The 24513-nt window shown below is 39.6% G+C and overlaps 1 protein-coding gene across 8 annotated transcripts in view; it reads right to left on the bottom strand.

Annotated features, from left to right (window-relative positions):
- LOC112142593 (RNA-binding protein Musashi homolog 2) overlaps nucleotides 1-24513 on the bottom strand; it is a 311624-nt gene that overhangs the window by 5577 nt on the left and 281534 nt on the right. For 3 of the 8 annotated variants that reach the window (XM_024266053.2, XM_024266054.2, XM_024266055.2), the window contains exons 11-13: nucleotides 16709-16828; nucleotides 6719-6898; nucleotides 1376-1530 (exon numbers count right to left, since the gene is read on the bottom strand). In XM_024266053.2, the coding sequence (XP_024121821.1) occupies nucleotides 1376-1530; nucleotides 6719-6898; nucleotides 16709-16828 (455 nt within the window). The remainder of the gene's footprint in view (nucleotides 1-1375; nucleotides 1531-6718; nucleotides 6899-16708; nucleotides 16829-24513) is intronic. The other 5 variants (XM_024266056.2, XM_024266058.2, XM_024266057.2 and 2 more) reach the window with 5 other exon arrangements.

Genomic DNA, 24513 nt, shown 5'->3' with positions numbered 1-24513 from the left:
GAGAGCTGCCGTGATGGAGGGAGTCAGGCTATGGGACGAGGGGGGGAGGGAGTTTCTAAAATTAAAGGAAATCTGCTCTGAGGAGAGAGCAGGAGGTCTAAAAGGAGAGGATTTCTGCCTTTGTCAGGGGAATAAACATTTGTGGACAAAAGTTCCTTCAGAGCTATTATAACCCCATCCACGTGGGACGCGTTCAAATTTAAATCAGTCGCCGTTTACTAATATTAAATGCACTAATGCATCTTGAAAAATGTTAAAATGTGATCTTTTTATTTTTATTTTTTTTTTAGTTTTGCTTATTTCAATGAAGATCTTCTTCTGACCCAGCTGGATGCACCATGTATGACATTAATGAAGACATTTTTTTAATTTTGATCATCAGATTAAAAAACACTTTTTACATTTTTTAATTTAGTTAAATTTTAGACTCTTTAAGACCCTTTTCAAGGCCATCCATGTCAAAAATAAAGACACATTTCTCGCTCTATTACCCATTTTATTCATCATTTCCAATTGTATTAATTTATTTCCATATTATTAAAACTGTAGCTTATTATCTTGTTGTGTGATGATTTAGCGCTCTTCTTTAGGCAGATTGGGGCATAACAATTGGTTCTCCTGCTGTTTATTTATGAAAATAATAATGGTCGAAAAATTGAAATTTTGACATGCAATGTGAAACATAGAAGTTTCAAGCAGCACAATTATTAAGGCTCAGATTTCAAAATTCAAGGCTTTTTTAAAGTATTATTTTCAAATTGAAAGCTTTTCAGACCCCGCAGGAACCTTGTCTAAAGCTACGTTCACACCACCCTCAACAACACGCGTTCCACTTCCAATAGAAAGTAAATGTTTTTGGCTTCTGCGTTCACAACACTTGTGTTCAAGTGTAGATACGCAAGTTTCTATGACCATTTTCGGGCTCTACATACAAAATGTGGCCACTGAACGTTTAACGTCTTTAATCATAGGGGAGAAATGAATAACTGTGGTTTGTGCCCAATTGTATGACATCCAGTCTTTCGTATATCGGAATTGAGCTGTGAAAGAATAAACCTGGACAGCACCACTTCAACATTACGTGCTTAGCCTCTTCCAACTGTAGGTGGTGCACATGTGCTAGTAAACAGTAGAAATAGGAAAAAATGAGGAAGCCCCTCCCTGCTTGTCCGGTGTGAACACCATAGGTGAGTTCAAGAACTTGTTTCAAATGCCCGTTGTGTCCGTAGCTTTAGACTATCATTCCTACAACATTTTTACTCCATTCTTCCTGTCTTGGAACCTTCTAGTTTAAACCAACCCTTTCTACAACATTGACAAGCTCAGCTAAAGTCAAAACAACCTGCTTTTGCTTTAGAGGTCTAAATCAACTCACTGTGATGCTGGGTCCAAACCCAGAGCCCGGCTGGGGGCTAGCAGCGCTGATGTAGTTGCCAACAGCCGAGTCCTGGCTGCTGGGCCCGTACAGGTCAGCCACAGGACCTGGACTGTTGGCGCCTGGGAAGCCTCCGGGTCTCGACGGGTTGGCTCCTGCGTACAAACACAGCAAGGAGCAGAGCAGCTCAGGAACATTCAACGGAGATCAGCTCCACAAATACAAGAGGACACAAAAGAACACATCACTGGATTCACAAGTTTGTCACCAAGGACTTGTTCTTCTCCACTGATTTGAGACTAGATGTTCAATTTCCTCAAAAGTTTACAGGATTTGACTCAAACTGATGCTGAATCCAGTATGATATTCTGAACAGGGTCTACATGCTTTGGATCTTATGCTTTATATTAACATTCACTTAACCATGCATAAAAAAACAAGCACACTGCTAAACATATTTCCAACATGCCGGTTAACTACATTGCAGTGCTTTCATGCAAAAAAGTGAAGGTCAACTTGTAAAACATCATCTGCTGAAGAAGAAAAGTACTTAGCAATCAAAGATTTTACGTCTTTTTTGAGCAACCAAACGAGAAACTTTTGCTCATATGTATTCTCGGCACCTCGAGTCTGCTGGAGAAACTTCCACCGGAAAGCAAAGGTTTGTCAGGCAGGAGACGTGGGCATAAGGGGGAAATATAAAAGCTTGACCTCAGGTCACTTGCAGGTCCAAACTCAGCGGGAGATAAAAGAGAAATACTGCACACGACTTACCACCTTTGGCCTGTGAGTAAGAGCAATTCAGACTAATAAAATGGCTTTTGAAAACCCATATGCCTATTAAGGGCCGATAACACTGGCAACACAAGGAAAAACAGTCGGGGAGAAAGAAAAATGTGGCGATCCCTTAACAGCAATCTCCTCTGCTGTCAGCTTTCCCGTAACCCTCTGTCTCACTCTTATTCACACAAAGAGTTGCAACGGTAGAGGGAGGGATTAAATAAATAAAAACAGCAGAATAAAGAGAAAAATGTTCTGAGTGCAGAAAAAACTCGATCTTGTGTAAATATGGGCGCATGAACCCTGTGATGTCTGAGAGGAGGTCTTTGTAGAACACACACGCACAAAACAAAAAAAATAAAAAATAAAAAATAAAAAATAGGCGGCTTGACGGCAGTTCAGCCACCGCCTTCCTGCAGACAAACTCAAGTTGTCACCTTATTTAATGTGTCACCGCTCCATCTATCACAAGTACTTCAAGACAACTTTGCCTCATTTAAGGGTGCCTCAAAACACGCCGTACATATCCATTTATAGCACTCTAGGAAAATAAAGCAATCTGGGTAAACACACATCTAGAAGAGTTGACACTGCTGTTTGACTAAAGACTTTAAACAGTGAGCAGCTACTGCTCTTATCTTTTCTGTGCAGCTCCCACTTGGCTCATTTATTATATAATTAAGTATTTTTTCAGTTGAAATGGCAACCTTCATTTCCTTTAATGGCTGAGTTTTATTGGAGTGCTCCCCCTCTTCCCTTTTTCACTCCGTGTGTGTTTTATTTGAGCGTACAGTAGGACCTGTAATGCTCGTGCACACAGATTAGACAGCGGAAAAACAAAGGCGAGTGTAATGTGACTTAAGCTGTTCGACTCGTGACAGCAAAATGTGTTTTAGTCATGATAAAATTCATAATTCTATCTAAAATGTTATTGGTTTTTTGTATCAAAAGGTTTTTGAGTCCATGCACTGCAAAAAAATTAGTGAAAAATTCTTAAAATTTGAAAAAAAAAAAAAAAAAAATCTGCAGATGGGTTCAGAACTAGAAAAAGAAAAAAATTCTACTCACTAATGCTATGGTTGAAAATACAACTGCCACAGTGCGATCCATCGGCAGAATCTTCAAGATTTTATGCCGTCAAGTGATTTTTTTAGAAAAGTGCTGGTCATGAGTCTAGATTGCGGCTGACAGGCAACCTCCAAATATGCCTGGGCGGCCACTGATCAGTGTCAACTTTTAAAGAAAAGTCGTCTGATTTAAATTTTTTCTTAACTCTTTAACTCCCTGCTCAACCAAACGGTAGAGAAAACATAATTCGAAAAATATGTATTCTATGTATTATTACCCTGCAAAAATCAACAGATTTTTTTTTTCTTTTTCTTTCTTCAGTGGCCATTTCGCAGTGTGTACAAATTTAACTGCTGCCTCCTGATTACAAATACGCCACCTGTCGAATTTGCTGAAAAACTTGCATTTTTGTTGCAGCGTAGTGTCATTTTGGGATATGTGATCATAGTCTAATACATGTGTTCTAAAACTAAGATTGCTAAGAAAACTAAGACAGAAAATGAGACATTTTTTCTTGAAACAAACATCTTTTTACTTTCTTAAGATTCAGTTTTTGCAGTGTCTCTCCAAGACATTATGAGACGTGTAGACTTAATTTGGTAGCAGCTGGATCTGTGTGTAGAGTGCGATCTTCTCCCCCGGTGCTTTTCCAGGTCAGACCTACAAATCACTTTCACACTGCGCCGGCGTGAACCGCTCCAGTCGCATTAACGGACAGACACGCACAGCAGGAGCGCGCTCTTTTACTTTCTTACCAGAGAAATCCAACATATTGCATTATCAAATAAATAAACAGCATCTCTGCTAGGCAGTCAACTTTCTGCTTCCAGGGGTTCATGTTCTGGTCTTGACTTAGAAAACTGGTGAAACAAATGCCACTAAACTGAGCTTCTTTGCTTTTCTGATTTTTTTCCTTTCATAATACCACATAATTAAAACTCTAACCGTTACTCCATATGCTTTTATTTTGGCAGTGGTGGCACACTTCAGCTGAAGTTAAAGTCATATCATGGGCTACTTCATTACAGTTACTTTACTACATCCACAAATCATTCTGCCATTTTTGCAAAATGCTTGAATAAAAGTGAAGATTTCATCCAGATTGAGAGTCTGAATTGAATAGACAGGAGGTGAAAGCTCTAATTTCTCTTATCTCTTTTGTGAATGAGAATAATTTTGCAGCAGAGAATGTTTTTGTCTTTGTGACAAATTTCAAATTAAAAATCACTTGTCTTATCTAATTAGCTTTAAATAAATTAAAAAGCAGAAGTACCAATTATGGGGAAAAAAATTCTAAAGCATCTTATGCTTCACATTTATCATTTACCAAAATTACACTTGCAATTAAAAAAACAAAAGAAAAATTCAATTCAATGTCCCTACATTTATTTCTGTCTACCTGGAGCATCCAAACAAATGCCATCACCGTCTCTGCTTTTGATCTAATTAGAGTCAAGGTTGGCTGCAAAAATGAAGTTAACTGCACAAACAACACGCACGTAAATCATGTTACAAAGCAATCAAACCTTGTTGACTCACTCAGGATCTGAACGTGTTGTCTTATGCAAAACAACCACCAGGAGCAATACACCAGCCGTCCAGCAGGGGGACTTCCACACAAACCCTCTCTACTCTTGACAGCAGCCACAAAACGCCATGAAAGAGCCGCAGCATCAGAAGAGACAATCACAGTGTTCTGGCTTCTTAATGTCACAAGTAAATACTGTTAAAATAGTCTTACTTACACTTCAACAAAATTCATTTGAAGACATTTAAATTTCAGCTTTTTTGTTTGTTTTTTCTACAAAACAAGCAACCAAAAAATTCTAAAGTTGTTCATATTTATTGATTTGTCATCTTTAAAAGACAAACATTTTTAAACAGTGAAAGAGTTTTTTGTTTTTTTTATAAATCCTTAAACCAAAAGACTTTTAAAAGTCAAAATTCATTTCCTTTTCCCTGTCTGTGTAAAGTGAACACTTTCTTGGCGCTGCAGAAACTGACTATGAAATTCTTTTTCATTAAACTCCTGCAACCACAGGAGTTTAGGAGGAAGTAGGCTCCTCGGGTGTAACTGACCTTTTCACAGGTAATTTAAAGGATGAAATTTTAGAGCTGCTGCGATAACTCGATAACAAGACACTTTATATAACCTGCAGAGACTACAAACAAGAGGGGACTGCTCTGACCAGACTGCAGTCCCAATGCGTTATCTACAGAGAAATGTGCAGAACTTTGAGATGATAAAGTCCAGCAACTGTTTTTAAGACTTTTCAGGAGCAACTGGTACAAGAAAAACAATACTTATAACGTTTTTGGAAATAGAAATTGTAAGTCTTTTGTCTTTTTTTTTAAATAATGGAGCATTTTTTATGACTATGAGTGACAGGATCTCGTTTATCTGATCTCTACGGTCATAAATACAACTGCCACTGCGTGGTGTGAAGGGAATCGGCAGAATCTTCAAGATTTCATGCCGAATTAAAAAAGAAAAAAATCAATGCTGTGGTCATGAATACGGGGCAGTCAGGTGGTCGTCAGGCTTGCAGTATAGCCTGCTTTTAATATACCCTCGGGCTATCGGGCAGCTGGTGGCCTTGATATTTGCACTTCGTCTAGTCGAAGCTGCTGCCGGCCGGCGATCTGCCCTGTGGCTGACCAGCTGTCGCCCGATTTCATAATGGCGCCATCCCCACCGTCACTGGACTGCCATTGAGCAACTTCAAAATGTGCCTGGACAGCCACTGATCAATGTCAACTTTTAGAGAAAAATCGTCCGCTTGTTGTAAAATTTTGACATTTTTTCTTAAAACCTCTCCAACTGTCACGCAGCGTATAAAAATGCGACTGCTGCCTCCCAATTACAAATGCTTCTCAAATTCCAAATTTTTAAAATATTTTTCAAGCACGTTTTTAGGATCTTCCTATGTTTTTATTTTCCATTTCGTTACATAAACCACAGTTGAAAATCAAAGAAAACTACTCTAATTACTTTTATCTGGTATATAATACCCGATAATTACCCGGCAAAAGTGATGGCGTTACTTTTTATAGCAAAAGTGCTCTAAGGTTAAACAAACTTGCTCCGTATTTGATTATCTTCAAACTTTTTCTCCAAGTATTTCACCCTCCAATAATGCACACAGTATATTTTTTAAATTGTGTTTATAAATTCACACTATCCAACATCATCATTTTGTTCACATGCAGATGAAGGAGTACATTCTGTGAGCGTCAGCCTCTCATGTGCAAGCAAAGGCTGCGACATAACTTCACAAAGAAACAAACAAACAAAAAAAACTGTTAAAATTTTCAAAAGAGGAGGAAGAACATGCAATTTGGGGAACTTTAGGACACTTTCTTTTCCTTTCTTTTCTTTTTTTTGGAGAAAACATGTTCATAAAAACAAAAGATCTGATCAGCTGCATGGAATAATGTCATGAATCAAACGGAAAAAGTTCAAAAGGTGGATGAGATAGATGCTCAGATACAAACCTGGGTTCTTAAACTGATCCGGGCTGTGTAGGTGCTGGAGGGGGGAGTTGCAGGCGGAGGTGGCATGCTCACTGTGCAGCATCTGAGCCGCTTGGGGCCCCAGGGAGCCATAGTCAGCAAAGGAGCAGGGCCCCCCCCTCTGGTCACTGGGCGCAGAGTAAAACCCATAATCGGGGAGGCCTGGGAGATACAGTATAGGGTGGGGAGGGGGAGGGGACTCCATCATTGTGGAAATGAACTTTTGTCAATGTCAAAGTCAGTGTCCAGATTGCTGAGCATAGCTTGTCGGTGTGTTGCATCAATGCATTTAGTTGACTTTAATTGCCCCCCCTCCCCAGCAGCCATTTGATCTCTCACTGAAAGGATGCATTTAAACCTCCAATCTTTTTTTTGTGTTTTACCTTGAAGCTGGCCATTAAAAGCAAACACAGCACACACAATAAGGCCGCGGGTTTGACATGTTGACTTTTCCATAATTGGCCGGCCTGTCTTAAACTCTAAAGAGTGAGATAAAGCTGAAGAATCATTAAAAACAGATCAATACATTTTACATTTCAGGTGGACAATTCTTGGTTACCTGAAGGAAGCAAACACAGAGCGCCAATCAATAATCAATCTACTGTCTCCTCTCGGACCAATAAAAACTGATAAGTTCTTTTCCCCCCTCTGTGAATTAGACACAAATACATTTATGTTAATTGATGATAAGCATCCGAGGGGTTGTAAGTACCCTGAGCACGTCTCACACCGGCCTCTTCAGATGATTCCCCCTTTGACGCAGATGGCGGATTACCAACAGTTTAGAAAATGTCATTCAACAATAAGACATGCTGACATTTATTGCTTGTTCTCTTAATCTGAGACAAGCGGCTTCTATGAAGAGCGCAATTAAAAGAAACGGCTCCTTCTCACACCTCTTTGATAACCAAGTTAATCTACTCAGGAGGGACTGAGATCGGTGACTCCGGCTTCTCCGTGCTGGGTTTCCCCTGCTGGGTGTGCGTGAGAGTGTGTTTTATTTGGGTCGTGGAGCAAATAGCCATTCAAAAGCACTTCACCTCCACCCATTCAGAGTTAGACAGTCCACTTCTGCCAAATGGAATATAAGCACCAGCCATGTTTCTCCCCGCCAATGCTTTTTAGCACTCTGATCTCAGCACTTGTGGGCTGTCTGCCCACTCATCAAATTATAGGCTCCAAATAGGGCAGGCTTCCCACGTACGTCACATAATGCCTGACACATTGAACAAAGCTCAAGAAGCAATCATTCCATTTATTTCACTTAGACAAATGTCACAGAAAATTGATTGGCCTTGCTAATGAGGCAAACTGGATCAATGGAATAATTATAATGGAAAAGAAACATTTGACAATCACACAAACCGTGTTATTGGGAATTCATAAGGAAGCCGTTCCAAAAATACCACCAGTTCAGACGAGTGGAAATGCTAAAATCAAACAGGAAGTTCTACTTTCATTCAACAAATGCACTTCACTACCCTTATTTATGCCAAGAAATAAGACTAAAACAAAAAAAGATTATTTTTTTAATATGCTGTAATAGGGAAAATGAGATAAATCCAAATTGAAGTTTTATTCTAAAAAAAAAAAAAAAATTGAACCACTTAATTACACATGGAGGGTAATGCAGATGAGGTAAACTTTACCTTTTGACTGAAAAAAAAAATAATTTTACTCCCACCCCTATTTCCCATCATCCATCAATTTATACCTCGGGGTCTCAAACTGACGGCCCGCGGGCCATTTCTGGACCCCAAGTTGATATTTTGCGGCCCCCACCTTAAAAAGAAAGTTCAATGTCTACTAAGCAATATCTTCTACGTGTCCACGCTTCTTTGATGATAGCGTTGTATCTGCCGTCAGTGGGCCCAAGGTAAATTGAGTTTGAAAACCCTGGTTTACACGCTCTTCCGTTAGCTTACAGCCCCCCACACACCGCTAAGCTAACATTACTAGCCATCCAGACGTATAGTTTGGACGAGGAAAATGAATCTAGTCGTCCACAACTGTCTGAATGGAGCGGGAAGGGAGTTTTATGGATTGATGTTGTACCTTCTACATCACAGCTAAGCTTTTTGAGATGGCAAAAAGCTTGTAGCTTTTTTTATCAATTCACAACATTTTGAATAAATAAATGCTCAGAATTATAATTTAAGGTTTAATTTTCTTCATATATTGACCATCATGAGAAAAATGCCATAAGAACATGTTAAAAACAACAGAAACTGTCAGCAAAGTGGGTCTTAAAAGATGCAGCTTTATTTTGAGAATAAAACTGAAGAGAAACTCAAAACAGACGATGATCTATAACACACAAAATCTAAACCCCAAAGTTTTTTTGTTTTTTTGGAGTGAAAAAGTGACAGCAAACTAGCTTTGTTTGCTGCAAACACGGAGCTGCACGACTCCCTACGCCCAGCATGCAGACGCATTTTTAAAGCCATATATTTTCATCAGTGGCTATCTGATCTGTTATGCAGGGGGAGACTGAGCAGTGTGCCCACAGCTGCATCCGTATCAGCAATCATATCGCCGCGCCTCAGACCGTCCCACTATTAATATTCACACAATCTTTTCGGAACAATGGCCCTTTCTGGGATTCTTTTTTTTTTTTTTTCCACTGGCCACTAATTGGATGTAATTACTCATCTACAAAACAAATGAGCGTGTTGAGGTTGCCTTGGAGACTAGATCAGGGGACCCAGCAGTGCGAATCGTTCGCAGGGCTTCATTTATACTGATAATTATCTCCCCTGCCCCCACCCTCTCTCCCTGCTGCCCTCAGTGACCAAAGCTGGCTGTGAGGCGATGGAGAGGGGAGTGTCTCACAGTCATCTGTTACTGACATCATCGGAGAGCCTCTCTGGAAGAGGATAAATGCCCTGTTCTCGTTTCCACTTTGCCAGGTGACTGCCTTTAAGGAGGAATCATAAACCTTGAAAGTACTAATTCTCCTTTTCTCCCTTGTTAGAAAATAAAACCTATCACTCTTAAGATAAAATGGAGCCCACTGCGACATTAGGGTGTGGGAAATTTATACAAGCTGGTGATCGCAGTGTTCCTTTGAGACCAAACAAACCGCTTAAAAAAAAGCAGAATCTATGAGAATACAAAAGTTTCTACCTCAAACTAAGTCGGAGCCTCTACTCTGAATTCTGGTCATCAGCAAAATATTGACTTCTCATCTGTCAGGCTCTTTGAATATACATGACCGGACCTGTTATTTATACAGTCAACAAATAGAGGGAACAGGGGGATAAAAAAAATCTATAACTGAAAAGTTATTTTCATCTCTGGAAGCTGGGACTGTTCACACACCCGCTCCTCTCGTGGCCCCTGTGGCACAAGCCGGATTCCTCTGTGGCTATCAAACCGCATCGCTCTGCAGAAGATGTCAATAAACCTGACATGCGGCTCCTTAAATTAGCTCAGAATTTTAGAGCCACCATAATTAGCTTTTCCATTTTCACCAGTGTCATTTAAAAATAGCGTAAGGAAACTAACAGCTCTTTTTGCCGTCGAGTCTTGCTTTCACTTTCCATTTGAAATAATCTTTTCTGAATGAATGGCTGAGTAATTAACAGCACTAGACACCCTTTTCATAGAGCACAGACATTTCATAAATAATACATATTTAATGTCTTGTCATTTTGTGTTCAGAGAGGCTTGGCTAATGAATTTTAACAGATGATTTCTCCTTGCATTTACTCACCCGTACTCCGACTTGTTTTCTTTCCTTGACTTGGTTTTTTATTTCTACGAATACTTTGCCTTTTTTTTGTTATACTTTCAAGTAAAGAACAAATTCAACAGCTGCTGATTTTACTGGACAATGACGATGAGAGGTTACAGACGAAACCCAAACAGTGCATAACAAGGCTCAGTTTACAATATCTGCTTTTCAGGTGTTAACGAAACAGCATGAACTGATTCTCATGACCAATTATGAATCAGAGCTTCTAGCACCTGAGAGAGGACATAACACCTCAAATATTTGATACTTGCAAAAAATTTTTAAAAAATGTGTTTCCATTTCTTTTTGCTCTACACCATTGCAAGCTTTTCTCAAAATGAGCACAATTGGTAGTGTTTTAGTCTCATAAAGAGCTATAATCTAGAAAGAATTAAATTGTTATTAAAATGAGCCCACATTGTTCTGCTCCAAACTGTTAACAACAAAAAAATTCACTTAAGACGAGAAAAACCCCCACAAATTTTTTACAGTAATTTTTGATTAAACTTTAAGAATGATATTTCAAAGTTCAAAAAATGCTAACAAGTTAGACTTGCATTCATTGTCATTATTTTGGAAGTAAAAATTTAGATTTGTGTTCTAAAAAATAAGTTCTAGCTATAGGTTTTACATGGATTTATTAAGAAGGGCCAACTTGTGCTAAGACTAAATGCTCATGTTTTTTAATTTTTGTTTATGAAATGAGTCATTTCCACTCATCACACTAGTTTCTGTTACTGTAATCAAAATGAACAACAATTAGGTAAAAAAAACTAAAAAAATATGAACCATTTGCTTAGAACTAGCAAAAAAAAATACTAATTTGGGGGCTTTATAACATTTTATTCTAATAGATTACATCTAACAGGTTTTTTTGTTTATTTTTAGCTTTTGGAATTCCAGTTTTGGGCTGCACAGTGGCGCAAGTGGTTAGCGCTCTCGCCTCACAGCGAGAAGGCCCCGGTTCGAATCCCGGCTGGGACCTTTCTGTGTGGAGTTTGCATGTTCTCCCCGTGCATGCGTGGGTTTTCACCGGGGACTCCGGCTTCCTCCCACCGTCCAAAAACATGCTTCATAGGTTGATTGGTGACTCTAAAATTGTCCCTAGGTGTGAATGTGTGAGTGAATGGGTGTGTGATTGAGGCCCTGCGACGGACTGGCGACCTGTCCAGGGTGTACCCCGCCTTCGCCCTTCAGTGGCCGGGATAGGCTCCAGCACCCCGCGACCCCGAAAGGGAAGAAGCGGTCAAGAAGATGGATGGATGGAATTCCAGTTTTAAAAAATTAAACATTTTATTGTAAGATTTATTGTTAAGTTTATTACTTGGTTTATGGACAGATCATTTTAGTACTTTCTAGTGTTTTTCTTCATAAGACTGATGCTCTTTTATCTGTTTTGAGGACACCTCTTTTTGCTGATTATCCTGTAATTGACAGAATGACAATTTTTTCTAACTTCTGCTCCAAACCAAAATTTTTGACTATAATTGAGACCAAACTGATTTTAAGAAGCTTTTTATAAAAGTATAACCTTCAAAACATATCTGAGCCTGTTATTTAACTATTTTCTGGTGTAATAAAACGGCTAAAACTGCAAATAAATGTTTTTTTTAAACAATTGTTTATTTCTAAAGCAAAAATAATCTGCAAAACGCAGCCCAAGCTGCCTTCCACGGATGAGTTTTGAGTCTGAGGACAAAACAAATCCGCTGTTCAAAGCCTTTTTGGTAGGAGTGTGTTATTCATGCAGCCCCTGGAGGGCAGAGCGGCGACATCCAGAGAGCCCGAAGCCTCGGTGCATCTGCGCCCCACAGCTGTGAGAGCCACCACTTTGTGGTGAAGGTGTGAAGGGACGCTTTGCCCTCCCTCGTGTGTAAAATATTTCCCCGGGCCTCCTACAAAAAACCCAAGGAAGCAGGACTGCCTCAGCATGTCTGGGTGTGTTATTTTGCATCGAATACATGTGAAGTGCTCCTGGCCTCACAGCTAAGCTCTGAAGATTAGCATCAGGGACAGAATGGACCCGAGCTCACTAAGAGCCAGACTGATTAAGCTCCCTGCACACAGCCAGTGTTACTTTCCTCTCGGGCACTGCTGAAAATCAGGGAATTTATTGGGAAGAAATTGATAATAATCTTAATTTGAAAATGTCTGTCACAGAGGTTTCCCTCTTTTCATCGGCAGAGAAGAAAAAGGAAGAGAACAAAAATGAGAAGCAGCCAGCTGACAGGAAGAACAGCTTTTCAACGTGAAGATGATCCTGATTCAGGCTGAAACTAAGACACTGCAGTCGGCTCTGAGCCGAGACAAACTGCAGATCACTGCACCTGAACGTGGAGACAAATCTGCTTTGTGGGTGAAGCTGAGATCTGAGATGAAGCTCAAAAAATGACAAATAACAAAAACGTTTATTAAAAATGGAAAATATGCTCATTAGAACAGTTTGCTTCAATTCAGTTTTCAAATTGCAGCAGAATAATGAATTAAAATTAAAAAGACTTTTTTCAGAATTCAACCCAATTCTAAATATATATTTAAATTAATATATATCTGTATTCAGTTTACCATTTAAAAAAGCCCTTTAGTAGCAGAGCAGAAATATTCTTGTCTTAAATGTAGCCCAAGTGCCGTTCTTGCTTGGTAAATTATTTTCTACTCACTTTTATTATTTTTAACAAAAAAAACCTTCCAGAGCTTCAGATGCTCCATGCTGCAGCTCAAAGCAGGTTCAAAACTGCAACAGCAGTTTATAAAGCTTAGTATGGGCTGCTACCTCTGTGCCCTTAGGCAGTACTAAACTCTGTGCAGTAGCCAGATCTCCCTGATCCACTTCTCGCCTGAAGTGGCAAACATCAGGAGTTTCCCTGCTGGAGATCAGGGAACAAAATACACGTGTAACCACAAACCAAAGCAGAAAAAAATAGATTCAGTTATTCTGAATAAAAAACACAATGGTCTCTTTTCTTCTTTTTGTAATAAATAAAACTCCCATCGATTGTAATGACAGTGAATGTAGCATGTTGGGCTTCATTTTGCTCTAACAAAATGAACACATCCTGGTCCAATTTATCTTTGATATCAGTTTAAGTGTTATGGGAGGCCGCCAAGTCATCACTTCAAAACTTCTACTGACTATCCACTGTAATCAGCAGCTATGCTTTTATTGTGAAAGGCACCTCATGCAATGTAAAGAACCTGGTCAGGTGACATTTTCAACCAACCAAGTCTACTGCAACAGACTTTTTTTAGATTGGAATTTAACAAAAAAGAAAGAAAACCAAACTAATAAACAGAAAATCTTTTTTGCATGTTGGGACTAAAATACTTCCTATAGTAGCATATTTTTTAAGCATTTATCTGTTTTTTTAAATAATTCTTTAATTTTTTATCATAGATATGGAGATATGCTCACGTTACGTAGAGTTACTTCATTTTGTATGACGGATAAGAACTGTGTATGAATCTGATAATTGTTAAATAATTTTTGCCAGACATCAAACAAAATAAAAATTAAAGTTTTGTAAACTTCTACTACACAAAAAAGTTTAGTCTCCATTGTACAGTTTTTATAAAAGCCAAATTATTCACATCATGAAAAAAGTAAAACAATATATGATCATTTTTAAGTAATTTTGAATAATTTTCACAAAATATTATAGTTTTATGTTTGTTTCTTATTCTACTTCTTTGTTTTTTACTATGTTGTGTTTATCAATTGTGTTTATTGTTGCTCTTCTCAGTAAATATATATATTGGAGGTGCAGATTGAGGTGTTTTGTCTTGGTCAGATTATCGAAGGTGTATTTTAAGCAGGAGCTTTAATCTTTGTCCTTTTCTGAGCTAAAGTCACCGCTCTTCTGTTAAACAAGCTCTGGATGTTACTCGTTTTCCTTGATGAAAGTAATGGAGGACTCCAAGTAACAGAAGATTCATTCATGTCAAATATGTGTGTACATTACCAACAAGTACTCCTCAATTTATCACAAATAAATGAATCCTCTGTGCTTGAGAAATATATTATAATACACTTATTGGCCAAATGCATTTTTGTGTGTGTAAATGATGTGCAAAGTGCTAATTCTTTATTCCCCTTTCTCAATGGAGTATTTTGGAGACAGTGAAAAATACACCTCGTCATCTCAACTCCATCATTTTGTCCTCCGAGCGCTGAGTTGAGTGAAAGTGCTCTCGATGGAACAGGCCGTCCACATTTCTACTGCAATCTCTGACAATTCCCAAACAAGAATCACAGCACTTACAAAGGTTACAGACAAGTTTGCTTTGAACACTCTCAGTATTCAGGCGTCGTTCATCAACTGCTCCTTTCACTTATGTTGGACAAACAGACATGCAACATGTGGTGCTCTATAGCAACTGTAGGTGGAGTCAAAGCATAAAGAATCCACGAGTAATACCTTTTTTTTTCTTTTTCTTCCTACCCCCTACCACCAAAAACCCTTGTCGGCACTAAAATTAGAGAGTTTAGCAAAAAAAATGAAACCAACAGGATTGCTATTCCTGAGCTGACATGGAGCTGACTGCTGCAAATTAAACCATAAGATTGGACGGAGATGCAGCAGCATCCCCAGTCGACACACGGAGGGAGGAAGGAAGGTCAAGCCTGAAGAGCCTGTGTCCTTTTTGTCTGCATAGACAGAGCCATCTCTGCATGTTTCTGCTGTGCGAGCGTCAACAGTCAAACGCATATAACTAACAAAAAGGAGGCAACACAAACACGACATTATGAAAACATCAAGATGTATTTTTTTTTCAGAAATCTGTAAAATTGTGGTGCTGATGAAACAACCCTTTCGATTTTCCTCATGGCTTTGTTTATCACATAGATTCTCCACTGACAGAGCACGGACGTTTCTCTCTTTTAATTCCCCCATTACTGTTTAAATAGTCTACAACACTTCCCCGATGCCACCGCTTCCGTGACGGCGCTCCTCTCAGCCTCGGCTCATAATCATTTACTTGTCTCCCCCACTATTTGCAGCTGTCAGAATTAAATTGTACACAATGGCTGCCATCACGTCTCTCTTTCTGGCTGCTGCTGACCCCAAATCAACATTCCTGCTCCTCCAGAAACGTTTGTTGCAATTGTTGGGCAAATTGTTTGTTTTAAGAATGCAAAATAAACAGCCTGGCGGCGAAGAAAAGAGGGTTTGATTAGCCTGCAGTGTCCCTTCTTGCTGATTTGAAGGAGCAAAAGAGCATCCACTTTTGAGCACACCTACATGCAGGTAGTGTTCACACTCTGCTGTAGCCATCTGTGCATTTACGTTGAATTGAGTGCACTTCAAATCACATCAAGCGGCAGTAAACGGCCGCCTGACTTTATGTCTGCGAGCCCACGGCACAAACTACAGCAGATCTGAGCAATAATTAAAACACATTTACTCCTGCAGGCTTCAAGCGCTTTGCCTGATTGGGAAAGACACTCTTCCTTAAAGCTGGGAGGTTGTGTGCTCAGTCAGGGGAAGGCATTATTGACAGCTATTGAAGGATCTACAGTTGTTAAGGTGGAAAAAGCAGGATGTCTAAATGAAGCCGACAAGCTGATCAATGCTGTTTAAGATGGAAAGAAACTACAGACTTGTTTTTGCCGCAGAAAAATTTGTCTGTTGGTTGTAAACAGGATGTATACTGTCACTATGCTTTCCTTGGCTCTTAACTACACTCTAACAGACTCTGTTTAACGTCTGTAGAGGTGGAGCAGATTGCTGAGACCAGGAGTCGTCTGTGGTTCATGTTTCTCTGGTAAAATAATCAAAGATTACCAGAAAAGATACGTTTCTGACTAAAAACACTGATTTAAAAACAGGAACCACCTTGACTTTTAGCTGATTACTTATTTAAGCTTCGTTCAGACTCTTGTTAGTTTAACGGTTAGTTTGCCAAGCAAAATTGGCACACAATGTTAGTTTTTGTGTTTTGGAAACATGTCTGATAATTTTTTAAAGTTTTAGAGCTTTATTTTGTTTCTTAAAAAATAAAAAAATAAAAAATTTTTAAATGCTTTAGGAGCAATTGTAAATTGATGCTCCAGAAGGCAGTTGAATAATAGATTAAAAAACGAAAGAGATGCAAAGAATTGTGTTTATGTCAAAGTTATTTTTTTAGTTGAATCTTTTTCGGGGGGATGCGGGGGGCTCAGAGGATCTATGGTGAGAAGCAGAGCAGGAGAAGTTGAAGAGAGCAGCAGCCACACAGAACATGGACAGAGCGTTTACCTGGCCCTGTGCTCTGTGGGTACGCCAAGTAGCCGCCTCTTCCACGGGCCCCCCTACCTGAGCCACGCGCTGCTGCTACCGCCGCTGCCGCCACCGGTCCATATGCTGTCGCAGGGAAGCCTGCAGGCACATACACACACATACACACACGCATCACTTCCTGCACATGGATGAGTACGTCCCAAAGCTGCAGGAGAATGCTGAGAGCGGCGCTGAGCTGCAGGATAAAACTATAACTGTCAGAGCCAGGGGCTCGTGTCAGAGCGACATCTATCAGCAGACATCTACAGAGCCCACTGTGACATTCAAAACCCCGGTGAATGTGTTAAACATGAGAGGTTTTACATGGATCACCTGTTCTGCTGGGGTCCTGGCACTCCTCATTGCTCAGGTTAAGAATCACAACTGTAAAATTTCAACTGAAACCGTAAATATATTCTTTTCTGCAGCTCATATTAGAAGTGCAATCATTTGAATTCCACAGAGAAAGACCAGCTGGCTCAAGCGAAGGACCGCATTATGGAGAGAATTTAAGTCTGCCGTTCTTTATGTTGCATGCTTTAGACAAAAGATTGCAGCCACATCTGAGCTGCATAGACATGTGCAGAAGTATCTGCACCCTCTAGGGACTATCCCTACCTTTTTCCTCCCAAGTGCTCCCAATTATAGAGAATTTAAATGGAATCTAAATAATCCACTAAAATGCAATCCACGGTTTTTTGTTAGGCTACTCAGGTGGAGAATATAGAGCATAAAAAATACATTTCCCACACTCAGATGGGAGCATCTGTTTTATGATCTGACACTCAGGAGAGATTTCCATCTGCAAGCTTATAAAAAGAAAGGTCTCTTTCCTTATGCAAATGTTTGTAGCAGTCCAACACTTGCAGGATGTAAGATTTAAAGTTCAACTCAAATTAGCTTATCTTAAAAGTGTTCACAGTGGACTTTTAATTATGATTATGTCATTTTAGTCAAATTAAAAAAAAAAAAAGTTCTTTTTCTACGACATAGTTTCTGCAAAGCTACAGTAGTTCATTAGAAATTTGCCTCTGAGTTGTAGATAGAACTGCTGGCATGAAGTAAGCCTACCCTCATTTCCCATCATCCATCTGTTTACACTCTCTCTTGCTAGCTTACAGCTCCTCACACCTCCAACCGAAAAGTAGGGCAACAAAAATGGAGAGTAATATCTGAGCTGTACAGTCTTGAACAAGCCCAGACAAGGAAAACAAAGACGTACGTGGATTTATTTGTCAGCAAATGGAGCTGAGCCCGCCGTTATAGCTTCTACATCACAGCTACAACAACATTTTTTCATCTGCTCCTGATTCACAATAATTTGAATTAATAAAAATACTCAGAAATCCAACATAAAGCTCAATTTTATTAATTTATGTCCTCCATTACAAGAAAAATGCAACAACAACATGTTGAAAACTCAAATTTCCATTGCAGTGGGTCTTTAAAATATGTGCACGTATGCAACCATAATTCAATCTAAAATGTCCTTTTCTGTTGCACTAATGAAGCAGAAAAGTGTGAAAAAGACAAATCCAGTTTTTAAGGGTCTAATAATTACCGCAAATATCAGCCCAAAAATCAGACTGTAATTAAGCCAAAGCAGTATCTGAGAATCGTAATTACATTGTTGGCCTTAATGAACACAGCAGCTTGAGGTGGCTGAGAGACGCTAGTCCATGCCCAGGGCCTGCGCTCCTCTCTCAGCGCAGGAATGACATGTCATTAACAGAGGTGATGAGATTCCTCACTCTCAGCTCAACACTGTCAATGCCTAATCAGCCTCCTAAAATTATCTCCACAGGAAATGCTTTACTCACTCGCAAAAGGAAAAAAAGAGGATTGACAAATTTCTCAATTGGAGAAAATATATGTGCATTTTCTTTGTAGCTGAATGTGTTTTTTTTTCTTTCCTATGTTGTGGTCAGCCTGTGGTTTAACCATTACAAAATGGCACAGGACACCTCTGAGGATTATTTTTTGAATGCTGTGGAGGTGAGAGGAGCACCAGCAGGTGACCTATTTTCCAGGCCAGCCTTGTTCTGCGATTGCAGAGAGAAAAGAAGCTGACACAAAAGAGCGATGAGAAGGAGGGGAGAAGGAGGACGTGAGAGGGCAGGGTCAGATGAGCCGCAGTCAAAGAGAAAAACACATAGCTTTTCATCAGCTGGCTGAGAGGGAGGTAATTCACAACTCCGCTGACACAATATGACCATGAATGTGCGTGTGGGGTGTGAGGAGCCGTCATGCTGTGACTGGCAGGCAGGTGAAGAAGAGAAAGAAATGCCACTTTCCCCCCCGACTGTCTAACAGCTCAGGAGAGAAGGTGAGACTTGATGACAAGATAAAAAGAACGCACGAAAGTCAACAAAAATCAGCCGTGTTTGTGCCGTTTACTCTTGCATCCGCATCTGGAACAAATTCGAAAAATGCTCGGCTTATATAAAAACCTGTTTAGGTGTCGTGCCAACGCTTTCCATGCACCCTTGCATTTCCGCCGCAGAGTCTCCAAGGTTGCTCCCGACCTTCATCTATTTTCCTAAGTGCTGAATCTCTCTTCCCTCACTGCCATTGTAATGACACCCCCAGTAGACCTACTGGCTTGGAAGTTAGTTGCGGGCAAAGTTGTGGTGAGAGATTAACTTTGCAGGATTAGGTGGGTTAATTAATAGATGGCTTCTGCACATTGTTTTGTGCTCACGCTGTAAGAAGCCACCCAAGAGAAGCGCTGCAGCATTAAATCAATTTCATGGCCCTTTTATTACTGAGGAGATAAAGCCAATATTTAGCTTTCAATTCTTCACAATTACTGGGCCCCTGCTTTGCCATGAGTGGCTGCGCTTGGCTGGGGACAAGGACACATCTGTTTATGAGCTTTGGAGGCCCGGGGGCCTTGGTGTCCGGACTCTGGGGAACTGTCCTCAGCTTTTCCTGCCCAAGCTCGCAGCACAAAAATTCATCCTTTCTCCGGAGTGTACACAAGAACGGAAGAAAGATTGTAAGTGTCGAAAATATCACAGCCGATGTGTCTCTGTAGAAATTACACAGATCCTTCTTTTTTTTTTGCCAAAAGAACATGAGCGAATGCAGTCATGAGGAGGGGTTAGTCTGTATCTAATCCAGAGGTCTTTTTTGAGAGCGGGATCACTATCAAGCAAATGTAGCTTCAGACTACCAGCACACCCATGCTTTTGTGGTTTATTAAATGAGAATGGAAACAAACAGGAAAACGCTCACTAAACACCCCTTTATGGCTTCCACTGGGCTTTAGACAATAACCCACAGACAGGTGCAGCTAATTATCAGCCCTTGATGATCTGATCATCAGCAGGTGTGCAGACGATCACAAAAGGAGTTTTGTCAGTTTGTGGCTCTGGAGCTTCCTGGTGTGTGTTAACACAAAGACAACATGTTAAACAGCAGAAAAGAGATTTTTTTTTATTTTAAAAGAAGTATTTGATTCAGCGTATAAATCTTAAAATAAACTGCTTTCAGATATTGCTATATGAGTGTTTAAAAACGTTAAGACACCAGTCAGGACAGCTGTCGATCTGTGTTGAAGTAAAAACACAAAAAGTCCAACAACTACAGTTTTTACCCTTGCACAGAGCATGGTAAGGGTTTGATGTCCCACTTTGTATCTAAACAGTTCCCAGTGGTCTTATGATTATGATTCTGCAGTTTTTAGCCAAATTAATAATAATTTAAAAAACTGCATCGTTTTTAAGACATATTAAATGCAGAGCTGCAGGAGTTCATCAGAAATTTGCCTTCAGTTGGAATGTAAGTAACTCTATGTTGGCATCCCAGAATTTCTTTGCTTACACTCCTGCTAGCTTACAGCCCCTAACAACCGCAAGCTAACATAAGCGTAGCATAAAACAAATGGCAGGCATTACAGAAGATATGTAGCCGTACAGTTTTCACAAGGAAAATTAGGATGAACATGGATCTATTTGTCTGCAAATCGATGCACGAGAAACTGGAGTGGAGCAGGGAGACTTTTGGCCCACCCATGGTAGTTGCTGCATCACAAATTTGATCTATTTCAAACCAAGGGTTTTCCTCTGCTCCTGATCCAACATGATTTCAATAAAAGAAATACTCAGAAATGCAGTTTTAATCTTAAATTGTTTTATATATGTCCTCCATCATGAGAAAAAAGCTACAAGGGCCTGTTAAAACACCAAACGCACAATTTCCATTTAAGTGGGTCTTTAAGTTAAGATGGATTCTCAGAGGAAGACTGAACAAATATGGCCACTTCTGAAAATACATCTGGATGAAAGTCCCATGGACAACAGATGACCCAACATGAAGTTGTTTTTAACCTGAAAGATTTAGGCTGAAAGTCAAAACCATGTTAGTTTAAATCACCAAATTCAACATTTTAGATAATTGGGGGATGAATGAATCACCAAAACGACCCATTCTGGGGTTATAGAAGTAGTGGCACTTCTTGAAAAAAATAAAATTCCATGTTTATTTTCTTTTTCTAAGCAGAGCTGTGTTAAGGTAGAGGCTTGTTTTCCACACTAAGTTGATTGAAGAGCTAACATGTGGCAATAAGTTGAACAAACAAAAGGTTAATTCAAAATGTCTTGAAATTGCTCCTGTGTCTGACTGTATATGAGAACTAGACAGAGTGAGTGTGATGTCACACAAAGAAAATGGCTTACTATAGGCTCCAACAAAATGAAGCCAATTCAGTCACTACTTTGTGCAATATGGAGGCTGCCGAGTGCCAGGTTAGGCTCCAGCAGCCATGTGACCCCGAAAGGGACAAAACAGGTTTTGAAATGATTGGAAGAATGCATGCTGCCATGTTGGAGCCAGATGTCATCAATAGGCAGTGATTGGTACGAGTCAATCTAAGTCTACTTTTTTCCCTCACCAATCAAAACAGTCCATAGTCTATATATGGGTAGGAAAAGATGGAAAGAGTATCTTTATTTTTGTTTCTGTGTTGCTTAAAAAAACAGGCACAATTTATTGCCCTTAAATATGAAGGCTGAATCCACAGTTAGGTCAGTAAGAAATTGACCCAAATAGCTCTTTGAGTGTTGAAGGTTGAAGACCCCTGAACAAGATGCTTCCCTGCTTGGGATTCCTCCGATTTCCGATTTTAGACTGACTTTAATTTACACAGAAAATGATCATCTATACTGATCTTGCCATACTAATGCCTATAAATGAGGAGCAGCTCCAATAAAAATTGTATAAAATAGTTAAGTATTTTTGATCTAAGGTTGCAGTTCTGTAAAACATGCTACAGCATGCCAGAAAAGTTTCTCGCAGCAGTAAAAGCATGTTATAGATGAGGTTAGTTATATATAGAATAGGATGGATGTATGGAAACAAAAACTTTGATCTAACTTCATCATAGTGGCACATCACGCCACAGAAGACTCTATTTTCCTGAAAGCCCCATATATTGGTCCTTTATGCCTTTAAAGTGGTATTTTCTCGAGGTGCATTTGGTTTCTTGTTCCATCTGCGCCTGTATTTTATGAGTCTCTGTGAACTTGGCTGTACCGGAGTAGGAGGAGAGGCACAGTAGGGGCAGTGTCAGTGGTGATCAAACGGTACTGTGCAATTTTTGTGTCAAGGTTTCCTGGGATTTTTGCTTATGCTAGACTAGGTCAAACGCTTTGTTTTCTCCATTACAAAGCTGTCAAAGCACTTTAAGAGCAAAGCGATATTCAGCTAAGTAGCGAAAACGAGGTGGTGAGCTGGTCAAATTAATTCCAGCCCCATCATAATGACTGATATGCTTTCTAATATTACCATGCTTCCCGCTTTACTCTACAGCTCTCCAACATGCTTTTGACAGTCAAATAACCAAACGCCAGTTGACAGACACACATTCTCTATGATTTTGCAAACTTGGGCAAATAAACCCTTAAAAGTCAGGACGTCCTCGTACCTCTCTCCCCGATGCCGCTCTGCAGAGCTTTTCTGGCATTTTGCCGTTTTAGCCACAGAGTCACTCACTGATTCTATTACTCAGAAAACGTCAACTTGAAAAGTTGTTGCATTATGCATCAATAAGGTTCTATTTATGCCCTACTAGTCTGACAACAGCTTGACTGATGTTAATGTAATCTGTACTGTTCTTTGGCCCCAAACTGCCAGCAGCGGCTCCCCTGTCACTGACAAAGGAGCTCCATCAGTCACGGAGCACTCTCCTCATTTCTGCTATAAGAAGACTGTCAACTGTCTAATCTACAGGAGAAGCCCAGGAAAGGAGTATGAATATTTAAGTGAAACGGAAAATTAACAGGATCCAAAAAAGAAAGTATCACCTCAGATTTCTTTTTTTTCCCCTTTAAACTAAATGTATCTGGACACTTTTTTTAAATATAAAAATGATATAATTAAAAAAAAGCAGACATTTCCCTTTAAATTGGAGTGCAGCTAATTACATTTCAAGCAAAGCTTCTTGGGGAGCAGATTGGTGCTGGAAAGAGGCTGGCGAAAAAGCCCTTCAGCCTGCAGCGACCGCCGATTTTGGGGGCAAGATAGAAGGAGTGAGACAGATGGACGCAAAGAGGAGGGATGAGTGAGACAGATGAACAGAGAGCTGCAACAGAGTAGAAAAGACGGATGACAGAGGGCAAGAAAGAAATAAGATACAGAGACAAAGTGGCTGGGACAGTTGTGTTTAGGTCATTTTAGGGGAATACCGTGGATTGAACATGAAAAAACACAGAACGTCCAAATAAAACAAGGAGCTCTATTAACATCAAACCACTTCCTCTGTAAGCCAGTTTTGCTATAAACATTTGAAACATTAGAAAAACATATGGAGAAATGCAAATTTGGGGGAAAAAAAACTCCACGTTAATCTTTCTTCTTTTTGACAATGACATTTTGGTAATTGGGGTGTCACACCTGATAATTTTCATAGCAACTTAACAGAGCTGAGGCCCACGGAGAACCAAATTGCATCTTACTTAGACGTGGCATGTGCTTGCAAAGATATAATGTTTATTACTTGATCGCTTGTCATGCCGGTCTTGGTTCTCCCTTGCTCCCCCTAGTGGCGGAATTGTGTATTTTTGTGCTAGATTGGACTAGAAATAAGCTTCCTTTATTTAATTAAACATCCTTAGAATTTTTTTCTCTTCACAAGTGGGCCGGATACAGCCCATGGACCGTATGTATGACACTCCTGGTTTAGAGTGTAAGCATGGAGAGGCTCCATATAGTATAAATCAAGGGTTCTGTCAGTCTTCATACCAAATCATGTTGCATTGGCATAAAAATTCATAGTATGTGTCAATGTTTGCATAAAAGTATAGTAGCAGCAACAGCAGGTGAAAAAAGGTCAAAATATCACTTTTCTACAAGCTGAAGGATGCAAAACCATAATAACTGATCTTTTTAAAGGAAATGTTTAGAAACAACTGAGAAATAACAAAGTTTTAAGACTTGATAAAAGAAAAACATATAAAATATAACACTTGGTAATTTACTAATATAACATTTGCTTAAAAAAATCATTTTAAAAAACAAAATAATGTAAAAAAGTTGAGTTTTTTTTTGTGAAAATACATGAAATAATAATCCACATTTAAACATATAGAAAATATCTCCTCTCTTTTCTCCTATCAAGAAACTCTGGTGTTTCTGCCCTGTTGCAACATCGTGACTCAGTCTAGATTTATTCCTACATTCTTTAAAAGTCAAACCAAACTCTGAACTGCCCTGCCTACTGGTCTGCTGATCAGCTCGTCCTGGAGCTTTGGTGAAGATGAAGGACCAGGTTTTAGTTTTTGAGT

Source organism: Oryzias melastigma, linkage group LG14, assembly GCF_002922805.2.
Source record: "Oryzias melastigma strain HK-1 linkage group LG14, ASM292280v2, whole genome shotgun sequence".
Classification (NCBI taxonomy): Eukaryota; Metazoa; Chordata; class Actinopteri; order Beloniformes; family Adrianichthyidae; genus Oryzias; species Oryzias melastigma.
This window is presented reverse-complemented; position numbering and strand designations above follow the sequence as displayed.